Source organism: Nestor notabilis, unplaced genomic scaffold, assembly GCF_000696875.1.
Source record: "Nestor notabilis isolate BGI_N333 unplaced genomic scaffold, ASM69687v1 scaffold4994, whole genome shotgun sequence".
Taxonomy (NCBI): domain Eukaryota; kingdom Metazoa; phylum Chordata; class Aves; order Psittaciformes; family Psittacidae; genus Nestor; species Nestor notabilis.
Window position 1 is genome coordinate 26,908 of NW_009925036.1, and position 13,084 is coordinate 39,991.

The following is a 13,084-nucleotide window of genomic DNA, read 5'->3' on the forward strand; positions in this document are numbered from 1 at the left end:
GCATTGTTAACCCTATTTGCATATACTTGTACATACATTATTCTGACAGTTTGTAGACAACCTGTACAGTTACTAGAGAATATATAAATATTTGAAATCTTGTAATTTATAACACAGACTAAGAGTTGGGAACAACATTTTATCTTCAGCGTGTATATAACTTGTATAGTTTTCTTGAAGGTTTGTAAGATACTTAGTAGACCAAATTACTAAACTTGTTTTCAGCTCACTACCATGAGCATAGTGTACATAGTGACTAATGCACCTACTGTCAAACATGAAGATTGTTCAGGAAAGACACAGCATTTTCAGATCCAAACATGATTCACTGATTTAGTTTGCGCTGGTATAAAGTGCACAAGAGAGTATGCACTTGCAGTGAACTATTAAATAAGGATTTTGGTAACTCTGCATTGCTTGCTGCATTTGTCAATACAGCATCGAGGGATCTCATAATCAGTGAGACCTGGCACACGTGCCCCAGGAAGCAGACAGGATGACGTGGATAGGCTGGAAGAGAGGGCTAAAAAGAACTTTATGCAGTTCAACAAGACCAAGTGCAAGCTCCTGCACCTGGATCGAGGCAATCCCAAGCACAACTACAGGCTGGATGGAGAAGGGACTGAGAGCAGTCCTGATGAGAAGGACTTGGGGGTGCTGGTTGACAAGAAGCTAAACATGGCCAAACATAAACATTAGCTAGATAGGTATTAGAAGATGTTTCCTAATTTTTACAATGGTGATATTCTGGAACATTCTTTCTACTTAGAGTAAGAGGAGCAAAAACCCTAAATTACTTTTAAGATGAGGCTTAACAGATTTATGAAAGTCGTGATACCACATCATACCAGTGAAACCTGGACTTTCTGACTCAGGCTGTTATTTCCAGTCCTGCACTCACGTGCATCTATAAAGACTGAGGCAAACATCCCTAGCAAAAGCAAGTCAGTCTGGTTGAACAACACACACTGCACTTCAAAACCACATTTGATGTGCTGACAGGCTCCAAGTTAAGAAAAAATATTCTTCCTAAATTGCACTCAAAACAAATCATTCCAATACTAGTAACTCCTCTGACATAGCACAGTGCCCCAGATCATAAATCCCCCTTCCAAAACTATTCATCATTTCTTAAATGGGCAAGACACCTGGACAGCCTTAACCAGAGAGCCTTGCACTCCCATGTCACATGTCCCTTCCAGCTACTTACCATCCCCATAAATCACCCATTCCTTATTTTTCAGTGTTGACAACAGCAGCATTGTATTTCTGATGCTTTATGTAATTTCTCCCTCCAGGTACTGGTTAATTCTGTGTTCAACTCTATTACTCTAATACTAACACTTCTCTGGGCAGTTTACCTTGATGCAGATTGTAGCACATACATCTTGTTCCATTGTGGGATACCATGGTGATGCAGATTTACTGGCTTACTCTTGAGACAGGGACCTTTGGAAACCTAGATACTTATTGGTCCTTTACTGGACACTGTTGCTGCTTGATTAGAGCAATACCATTACCAATTATTAATATTTTACTCAAGAATAAGCTAAAAGGCAAATTTCATACCTGTTTTCTTTTTGGAGAGCAGATGGGTATGATGTTAATACATCATCACATATCCAGAGCCTATCTCTCCTCAGCACTGTGCAGATGCTTGGTAACTAAGTAACAGGCATTTTACAGCCAGCAAGAGCGATGGAAATCGCAGAAGCCATGGAGCCTGTGATGCTCAAGCTACTCTCAAACCTGGTTTTCATTTGGTGGTGCAGAAGAGATTGCCTGTGTGAAAGAGAGAAAAAAAAATTCAAAGTTATTCAGTTACTCAGGGTCTTGGGCCCAATGGAGAGAGGATTATAACATGCAAACCTGGTTTGGCTTTTTTTTTTTCAATTTCAAACTAAGCTTCTATTAAAGAAAATATATCTTTAAATACCTCTTTACTGAAATGTCACTCGCAGTTCTCTATTCCTCACTCCTGTGCTGAAGGTGGACAGCTTTCTTTTCTCACTTTTCTTTATGCTTGTGCTCCCTTCTGCTTCCTAAGAAAATGCCTGAAAAGTTTACCTGATCCGGAAATTATGCTGGAGCTTCATTCAAGCATTGGTTTTCACAAATAAAACCAAAGAAAAACTCTTGTCAACTCACACATACTCACAGCTATTTGAAATTATTAATTTGGGGTTTGTTAAGCAGTTAAACTGAAGTTCTTTCATGAAAAATCACTACGTAACAATGAGAACATTCCTGCCTGCTTGCACACATCATGACTCGTTCCATTAACAGAATTCTGTTACAATCAGTCCTAATAGCACTCCAGAATCACTTGCATTGTATTATCAAAATGAATTACTGAAGTTTCAAGATGACTGAGCTAATTTACCAGCTTCCTGCTGCTATTCCACCCACAACTTTCACAATGTATGTTGGATTTTTAAGTCTTTTAAACTCTTGTACTCATGAACTGTGTCAAAACTGAAAATAATTAAAAAAGAAAGAAAAACAAAACAAAAAACCAACCAACCAACCAACCAAACAAAAACAAACACAAAAACCCCCACCAAAACTCCCCAAATTAATGCCCATATTTAGAGAATAAGGGGATCAATTCAGAATAGGAAAAGTTTCCAAAATCTCTCTGTCTTATGGCTAAGGCAAGACTAAAAGGAGCTTTAAACTTCATCATTCTCACTCACATTGCCCAAACCAAGGCAGCTAGTTCAGTTCACAAACTGGTCAGTACAAATCATCAGTGTGCATATAACACACCTGAACACAGAGAAGAACCTCTCAGTTGTGAAGGCAGCATTACTATATAAAGCTGATTTAACAGTTACTACATAAAATAAAAACCCAAGGGAAATACAACTTGTATAATACCGACATTTCCTTTAGAAATGTACTTAGGATGAAAATGAATATCATAAACCTTGCACATTTCTCTGATGCACTGGACCCTGTAGTGTCATATACATGAGCAGAAAAAGTTCAAACTTATTTCCCTCACATTCAATATTAGGTTGCAGTTGCAGGCTTGGCAGCACCTTCTTTCAGCACACAGGAGTGCATGCAGAGAGAAACAACTCACTATCAGACACCGGTTTTACAGAGCAGAAAACATTTTAAGAACAGAGAGGTCTGTTCAGAGTCCATCTACAGAGAAAGCATATCCACAAATGTGCTTCTGAGAACATTTGTGTCCCATAATACAGGAAGGAGTTAGGCAGTTTTTCTCCCTTGCTGTGTGTGCTAACTCTGACACGGAATGAATACAAGTTATTTCCACTTTAGTTTTTAAGAAACAGCATTAGACAGTCCTTTGAGAGCAGCGAGTGAAAAGAAGTGGGAACTCCAGCCAGTAAAAGGCTAATTCCTTGGATCAGATTTTAAAAAAATAATTCACATCTTCCATTTTTCTTTGTTCAAAGGCACAAAAAATATCACATAACACATCTATGTAACACATCTTTATGTTAACTGTATTAAAAAACCAAACAAAAATAAAATACATATTGACACAATTAGCCTGCTTGATGTAGAGCATGCGTGGTTTCAGGTAATCCTTTAAGCAATGATATAGATGGAATTGAAGATAAAGAGAGAAGCATCTAAACCACAGACACTTTCAGGCCATCTGCTGGTGCCCTTTAATTCATGACATGGGGGACATGAACCATCATCAAACTCCTTTTCATTCCCTTATGTGACATTCTTGGAGGAACCTGCAGTGGCTGACGTATCTAAATATGGTCAGAGTTCTCTTCAAAACCTTAGGTCTCTTTGGCAATGCCTCAGGAGGGAGATCACTGTCACAGACAGGGATATTCATTTAAAATAAACATAATTCAATTCAAATGTTTGTCTTTACAGGAAGACATAAGTAGGAATCCAAAGGATTTGCAAGTACATCTCTCCATTTCTAAGACTGTCAATTATACAGTTAAACACAATGTATGAATTTCTGAACTTCATACCAAAATGACCAGATATTTTGCAAAAAAACCCCCAACTAACTGACCAAGGTAAAAAAAACTTCAAGACAAAACCAACGACAACAACAAACCACAAACCAAAACACACCCCCAGCCCCATAGAGAAATTTAAAAGACTGTTAACATAAGATTTCAATCAACACGGACATTTTCAAACTTTGGAACTACGAAAGCATCAACAGTCACCTTTGTTACACGTGGATGTTCAAGACTTAATAAACAAAAGAAAGGATTTGGGTCTTCCTACAGAAGCAGGACATACAAATTTGATCCAATCCTGCCTACATAAGATGACTTTTCACCAAATCCTTTACCACAAAGACTTTTCATCTGTTGTCACTAAACAATTCAAGGGATCCCACTGATTTTTTGCCTAACACATCACCTTTATATATAATAGAGAAAAAAAATCTCATACTTTCTCTATAGTGACATATTTTGATCTTCTGTGCTTTTTGACAGAGCAAAGCTGCTGTTTTCCCTTTACTGATTCAACTGCCTCAGCCTTTCCAGAAAAGCTTTCTCAAGGACTTCAAGAACAGCTTTGGACCCAGAATTACAATGTTTGAACCCTTCATCTGCTTCACAACAGACTGAATGTGTAACACAAATGTGCAACCTGACTTCTTTATGAAAACGAGAATGATGGGAAGAGTTGTTTTATTTCCTCATCACCCGCAACCAACAGGTAATAGCCAATTTTAGAATGCCCTATGTCCCAACACAGAGTGCTCTGGGGAGGTCAATGCACCTCCCTGCACAAAAGCCTGTCACATGGTGTCCTCATAAACCTGCATGTGTTGCCTTCTCAGCCTGAACACGACTAAGTTGGTGCCTGGAACCATCACTAAGGCTGTTTAAAACAGGTATGTCAGACCTAAGTCTGGCTTTGCAGCATCAAAGAACGTTATTCAGACACACGTATTTCTTCCCCAATGAAGTTTTAAGCTGTAATATAAACGTGCCTAAGCCTACCTCCTGCCAAGCAATTTAACACTGACAGAAGGGGGCCCCCTTTAAAGCTCCTCACATGCTTATTGTTAGTTACTGAAGCAAAATAATGCCCAGAGTAATTTTCACATTCATACATATGAAATAGCAAATTTTCAGCCAAGCCAGTACCACAGCACACTACCACAGTCAGCCTCTTTTTCTTTACCAATGTGCTTTATTTTTCAAACAAATGACTTAGTTTTCAGAGAAAGCAAACCAAAGAACTCTGTCTGAAAAAGCAGCATATTACAGCTAAGCAGACTTCTCATCAGGTGACACTTCCTGGCCATCTGTATACCTCAAAGATTATTTGTGTATCTCAGAATCCATTTGCCCATCTCTAAAGAAGTGTTTATATGAAAGGTAGACTAAAGGACTGTCCCAGGGTCATAAGGAAATCCATGTCAGTCAAGGACAGAGCAAATCTAAAGAGCCCTTGCTCTGGTAATTAAAAATAGGCAGTTTATACAGAAAATTACAATATTTGGCATGTTGCACTTGCAACCTTTCATAAGTTTACCACTTAGGAGGCAGGGAAAAAAGTTTACAAAACAAGTAACACTGAGGCTTTAAGATGGTTCAGATCATTCAGGAACAGTAGGAAATTACAAACCTGGGGTGGTGGTGGGTGGCAGTAAAGATTTCTTCATCTAAAAGCACCACTGCTGGAAATGCAGCGTTTTGAATAAACAAAGGTTCAGCACTAACATGGATTAGAAATGCAAAGATAAGCACTCCAAATGACAGACTGTGCTGTCTTTTTTTGTCTGGTTCTAGTATCAGCTGCATTAAAAAAGAACATTCTCATTTATTGTACTTCTCTCTATAAAACAAATTTTGGGCCAAAGGAGACCTGAGGGCCTGCTCACACTGCTACTTTTTGAATAAAGAAAACCAAGACACCTAACTGTTGTCTGTTCAGTTAAATCTGTATCACAAAATCGAAACAGGTAAGAGATGTGTAGCTTTTTATTTCTTTATATCTACATATGGGTTTTCAGACCACTTCTTCCAGGTTATCCAAATGGGAAGCTTTCCTACTGTACATATTAAATAAAGTGACAGAGGCAAACATCACTTCCTTACCTAAAATAATCTGCTTCTCACAGACATGGCAAGCCAATTCACAGCCACTTCCACACAAACACAGTCAAAAGCAAACACAATAGTTTGAATTCAACTCTGGTGAGTAGCGTACATGTAAACAGAACCTTCTGAATCAAAACTAGCTTTAAAGCAAAAACTCCATAAAGCCAAAACCCAAATTAAAAAAAAACCCACTAAACCCCACAATACATTACATGGTTTCATGTTATCCCCAAAGCTGTATTTCTGATGAATTTATTTTGCTGCATAAATTTAAAGGAAAAAAAAAAAAAAAGAACGAACGAACTGAAATGCAGTATTCTGCATGTCTGGTTTCTGGTGCCATGAAATCACCATAGCCTAAATTTGCCATAAGTAATGGTAATTGCTAGTAGGAGAAATATTTAAGTTCCCTTAATATTTCATTACACTGCCCATTTGGAAAGTATCAGTGCCAAAATGGTGGCCCAGAACTACGTCTGTCTTAACGTCATATAAAAACCCACCACTTTTACAACCATATTTCAATTTAATTATTGGACACAGGTTAACAAAAACGTATCACAAGTGAAACTAAACACTGGATGTAACAAAAACAATATTCAGAATGGTACAACACGTGTTCATCTTCTCCAGGAAATAATATTACAAGTGTTCATTTTAAGACAATTTAGCCACACTAGAGACAGAAGTTCTGTTAAAATGCAACTGTGGTTTACTAAGCCACTTATTTTAGCACTACAGAGTATTTGAAGTCAGAGTCCTACGGCCAAGGCTTAAAAATCATTTAAGATTCAAACCCCAAAATGTCCTACAGTCAAAATGACAGTATTTTAAAAAAACACACAACAAAATAACCCCAAAACAATTAATTAAAAGGCTGTTGTATATAATTTTATCCTCTTCATAGCACTCTCTATTCATGTAGTTGCTTGTATCATTGGTAATAGGGTCTGTATCTGGCTTGATCAGGGTGGTGTGGTCCAGGAAGCGGGGCCTGAGCAGGAGGCCCTTGCATCCTTGGAGGTGGAGGCGGCCCCCTTGGAGCTGGCCATATCCCTGGACTCATTCCCCCAGGCTGTGTGAAAGGGGGACTAAGAGTTCCTTGATCTTCACTGAACTGTGGCAAAGAGTTAGGATTATAGTGATGGGGAGGGGGTGCATTTACATTTACAGGTGGGCCTCCATGCTGAGGAGGGGGAGGTCCTGGAGGAGGATGATTCATATATGGTGGCATCTGGGCAATTATATGTCCAGGTGGTGGGGTAATAGGAGGAGGAGCAGAGGTCATTGGTGGAGGAGGAGCTTGGCTATACACCATGTGAGGAGTACCTGCTGCCTGGGGAGGGTGCTGCAGCGGATGGCTTATTGGTGGAGGTGGGGGTGGGGTTGGTGCATAATGCTGCTGTGGAGGCATAATATGATGAGGGTGCGATACCACTGGTTGACCCTGGTATTCGGGATGATGATGAGCAGGTGCAGGGGCTGGTGGAGGTGGTTCGCGAGCACCTGAACTGGAATCATCCTGAATAGGGACAGTGATTAAGTTGCTGTGCTTTCTTGTTGAGATGCGGAAGGTGTCCTGACTGACTGGGCGAGGTGGTGGTGGAGCCATTGACATCTCTGCAGGAGGTGCACGAATGTCTTCGTGTGGCTGGTTGTAATGCTCATGTGGCACATGCTGTAAAGGAGGTGGTGGCATCATGATGTGCTGCTTTGGCGGAATGTGGCTCATATGATGTTTCTCAGGTGGCATTATGAAGCGCTCAGGAATTTCAGCAGGTGGTGGGGCAATAGGAGGATGTACAGGTTCAATTGGAGGCCGACTAACAGGCTTTCCAGCTCTCATATGGCGGTGGTTGATGTGAGCTTGTAAGTCTCTCTGTGACAGGTAAGTTCTCTTGCACCCCTGAACGATGCTACACATGAAGAGGGACCCTCGTACACACTGCTCAATTCGCTGCACAGGTTCATTACAGCTAAATCGTAAGAGAATATTGGTTTAGAGTCATCACAGACAGCTCTATCTGCAGTTTTTGTTAAGTCAACTAGTTTAGCATAATCACCCAAACTAGAACTGACAATTTCTTCCCCACTGTAGCAAAGAAAGAAACATTTCATTGATTTTGAAGTTCATCTTAGTTTTAAGTTTCCAAATACAACTATGAAAGAACATTAAAATTTCATGAGGTGGAAATTTATAGACAGCTTCACTCTCACAAATTCCCTCTGTGCCTTAAGACTTTAAACTTAGAGTCACTCTGACTAAGTAAATTAAACTGCTGTTCAAATTAGAGCTTTTTAAATTAGAGCAGTAACAAGTTATCTACCCAAAACCAGTAAATGCTGATCTCTTGAAACCCCAAAACATGGGATATGAAACTATAATCAACTGATGTAGTAGAGAGTACTCTACTGCCTCTGCTAAATGTACATAAATAACTATGCTAACACAGTATCTGAAACAAGGTATTTAAGTTACTTTCCTGCATTTCCTTTAATAACAAATCTTGAGATAACTTACCCTGGACACATCTTGTCTCCCTTTTTCTCATGTAGTATAGCACAGTCATAGCAGAAAACATGCTTGCAAGGTATCTAGAGACAAAAAACCAGCTCTGTTTATATACAGGTCACTGTATATAAATATCTGTGTCATTCTGCAGAATACAGTTCCTTCCTCTGGTACAAAATAATAATAATAAAAGTAACTAAGTTCCCTATGAGGTGAACAAGCACAGCCTGTGAACAGGTAGTAAGCAGTTTGCAGCATCTTTGCATAGAAGCTTTCTAAACCAGTTTGTGTTGAGTTTGGGTTTTTTTGGGGTAGGTTTGTTTGGGATTTTTAATGTTGGCAAAAACTTATAGGCAAAAGTTTAAGTCTTGCAATAATATCAGCACTGAACATTCACAGAAGCTGCATATGAAATCTAATTACATTTGTCTTGCTGGCAAGGAAGGCAAGTTTTAAAAGCATTAACTGTCATTAAGCCAGATTCTGAAGCCTGTTACATCACACTTAGAAATCTAATTTAATCTCAGGGATTTTGTCACACTAACTTTAAAGGGACATAAAAGCAAACAGTGCTTCCTAACGTCACTGTGACTCTTAAACAGCTTCCTTTTAAAGCTAAGTTGCGTAATGTCAAAACCCAATGAACCTGAAGGGGTTTTTTGTTGATGTTCTGATTTTTTATTTAACATTTTCAAGCTTGCTTTATTACATCAGGGGCCGAAGTGAAATCAGCCCAGTGGAAAAAAAAACCCAAATAAGTCAGCAACGAAGGCCCCCAGTTCCATCCTGATATTCTGCTGATTTCAGCAGGTGTCTGAATAAACAGTAACCTCTAAAGGCCTCATTAGAGACACAGTAAAACCTAATTTTACCTAAAGTCATGATGCATCTTGCACCAACAGTTTCACTCACCATGCGTCCATACATTTTGATGGGCAATCCACACTTATCACAGAAATGGACTGGTGTGTCATCCTTTTCCCCCAGCAAGTTTATCTGATAGGACAGAGAAGGGAGTGGGAGAACAAAAAAAACAACATCATTAAAAGCTTCTCATTTCAACTATCACCAACACACTATTTCTGAATTAGTTGAGAAGCAAGCAAGAAATTTGAGAAAGCAGAGGGTCTATTTTCAGTCAGTCAGTCAAAAATAATGGAAGTACTTTCACTTAAGAAGGTATCTACCAGGACGACTGTCCTGGGTTCAGCTACAGCAGTCATTTTTTTCTCTTTCTTAGTAGCTGGTGCAGTGCTGTGTTTTTGACTTTCAGCCTGGGAACAACGCTGATAACACCGATGTTTTTAGTTGTTGCTCAGTAATGTTTACTCTGACCAAGGACTTTCTCAGTCTCATGCTCTGCCAGGGAGGAGGGGAAGCCAGGAGGAGGCAGAGACACGACACCTGACCCAAACTGGCCAAAGGGCTATTCCATACCACAGCACGTCATGGCCAGGATAGAAACTGGGGGGAGTCACCCGGAAGGCCCAGACTGGTGCTCGGGTCAGGCTGGGTATCAGTCAGCGGGTGGTGAGCGGTTGTGTCCTCCCCCCTTGTTATTTCTCTTATTATTATTGGTAGCAGTAGGGGTTTATATTATAACTTAGTTACTTGTGTGCTGTTATCTCAACCTGTAGGAGCTACATTCCTCCAGTTCTCCTCCCCATCACTCTGGGAGCGGGCGGAGGAAGGTGGGAGGCGGGGAGTGAGCGAGCAGCTGGGTGGTTCCAGGATCGCCGGCTAGGCTTGAATCACGACAACTACCTACAGCTTGGAATGATTCACAGACTAAGATTCACGACTTCCCATCCATGACTTTACCTTATAGTCCCAGAAGATGGGTCCAGGGAATCTCCTTTGACTACCAAACATTTCACCGCCCTTGCATTCGTATCGCTCCTCTTTGTTATAATCGAATTCTTCTGTGAAAAGAAGAAAGAGAAGAAAGACACAAGCCAACCCACTGCTTTCCTAACTGACATCAGCTGCTATTAAAAGCATGTGTCATTCTATACTGAAATCATCAAGAAATGCCACAGCACTTCCAATCTGCAGGGCCCATTCTACAGAAAAGTACAGTTAAATCACTAAGACAGACTGTTTTGGGAATGTGCACCATGTAATCCTTATAGTGCAGCAGTAACCAGGAATTTGAAACTTGTCTGCACTTAGACAGAACCTGGGACGCCAGGTCTCCAAGACTGCAGTCTTGAACAGAGCTGCAGAATAATATGCTCCCCTACTACAGGGCTAGTATTTATATCAATTTACCTTCATCACCAGCTTGTGTCTTCGAAGGCATCCTGTTCATATTTCTTGGAGTTCGAGGTGCAGGTTTGGTTTTATTGGTCTGCTTTGAGATAAGCTTTATAGGGATTCTTCTACGAACATCAAGACCACCCAATGATCCTGAACTATTTGTTCCTTGCAAATCATTGTCTATGAATAGGAAACAAAAAAAGGCTAAATATTAACAGAAGAGTTTTAAGAAAAATAATTTTTAAAGCTTGTTTAAGACTCATACAACATATCAAAATTTAATCACTAGAAAATAAGTATCTTCACAGACAGTTTCTTCTAAAAGACAAAAAAACTGCATTGGGGACAAGTGTGATTTGAGGAAAACTAGTTATAAAATAAAGCTATTAAAAAGTTAGAAAGTCTGACATTCCTCCACAACAGGAAATAAACCCAAACATTAATTGCATAGCTCCTCTCACAGCATGAATAGTACTGAAGAGTCAATTCTTTGTACAACCTTGACAATGTAGAATTTCTTACAAGAAAAGGTATTTTTTACAATTTATGTAAATTGTTTAGTAAAATTAGAAGGAAACTAGTTTTTATGTTAACTCACCATCTTGACATATATATCACTTACAAGTTTAGCACAAAGCATCACAAAAATATCAGTACTTAAGAATATGTAGCAGTACCACTGCTAAACTGAAAATCGTTGTTCCCCACTACATACAGAATTCTCTTTAACCAGATTTAAATCTGAATACCAGGACAAAGGAAGCAAAAAGTAGCCTGACACATGCATCAGTAGATACAAGGCTCCAAGAGATAATCGAGAGGGGGTATTGAAACATGCAATACCAATGAAGGCAGTACAAGTCCTTCAACTTCCACCTTCAACCACTGCATAGCATCTCATCCACACAAAAATATGCTCTTCACAAATCTACCCAGCTCACTGTCATTTAAATGGAAAATGCCATTGTGGCAGCTGTTTCAAAGGAGGACATGCTCAGCCTCGAAGGGGTATGCCACAAGCTGTCACAGCATGAGCCCTGTGCTCCACTTGACAGAGCACTGGAACGATCAAGCCCCCAAGGGATTACAGTACAGTAACATCTGGACACTGAAATTAAGGCCCTATTACTTAACTCTGCACAATGCCTCACAAACTAGTGCCCCCCAAAGCCTATAACCATCCCGCACAACACAAGTAGGGGGAGAAACAAGAAAAAGGGAAAAGGTCTTGCCCTAAGCAGCTACCACCAGAACAAGGAACTGCAACAAGGTTTCAAACTGGGACTGTGACCTGACAGTCACTTTACCTCAGAATCAAGAGGCCTCAATTTCCTCTGACAGATCAAATGTATTTATTCCTTTCAGCTCCATGGTTGACACGTTTCATGCTACGAGGCAATATGCAAAAAGGCAAAAGCAATAAAGCCTGGTTTTACTTCTGTTTATTTGTTGCTTTGGCTTAGTCTGTCCTGCTGGGTGAAGAAATGACCCAGCAAACACAGATCTGGTACCAGCCTTCCCAGAGGCTGCTGGACTAGAACACCAGAGTTAATGATGCTAAAGCTGACTATTTTCCACTTGTTAGGAAATTTTTCTGCCAGAATACACAAAAACACAACACCACATATCAGAAAAAGTCTCTGCAGGACCTCAATCCATTTGCAAAGAGGGATAACTAAAACAAATTTAAGAAAAAAAAACCCCAAACAACCAAACTTGTATATTATTTAGTCCATTAAACTGCCAATAGGAAACAATTAAGTTCTGATGCTTCTCTTCCATATGCCTTTGCAAGCCATGGATATTTACACGAGTTAGCAGCTCAACTAATCCAAACTAGCAAGTTTATTAATCATTCATGTTTCATGAAAAGATAATAAATTCCTGTCTGTGTGAGCATAACTACTAGCATTAAGTTCAGAAAAAAAAAAGCCAAAACCAAACCAAATTTAAAAAACAAAAAACAAAAAAAAAAACCAAAAAAACCCCACCAAAACAAAAAAAAAACCCCAAAATTGTTAAGACTACTTAGAGATGCTCTAATTAGAGGTGATACATCCTCCTGAACTGCCACCCTCAGCAATCTTTCTTAAAGTTTTATTTTTGCATTTCAGGTATTGGGGTTTTTAACCATCAATATAGCTCAAATACTATACCTTATATATATAAATTTATAATGCAATATTTGCTAAGGGGAATGAAGAAAAAAAAAGCACGAAACACCTTATCGAAAACCCCC

At 39.5% G+C, this 13,084-nt stretch overlaps 1 protein-coding gene across 1 annotated transcript; it reads right to left on the minus strand.

Annotated features, from left to right (window-relative positions):
• Positions 1-6,580: 6,580 nt before the first annotated feature.
• CBLL1 (Cbl proto-oncogene-like 1, E3 ubiquitin protein ligase) lies at positions 6,581-11,025 on the minus strand (the record flags this gene model as incomplete). The annotated part of the gene is made up of 5 exons (XM_010012859.1): positions 6,581-8,050; positions 8,596-8,669; positions 9,499-9,582; positions 10,408-10,508; positions 10,858-11,025. Coding segments are annotated over 5 exons (1,469 nt in total), but the record flags the coding sequence as incomplete, so codon positions are not given.
• Positions 11,026-13,084: the final 2,059 nt, after the last annotated feature.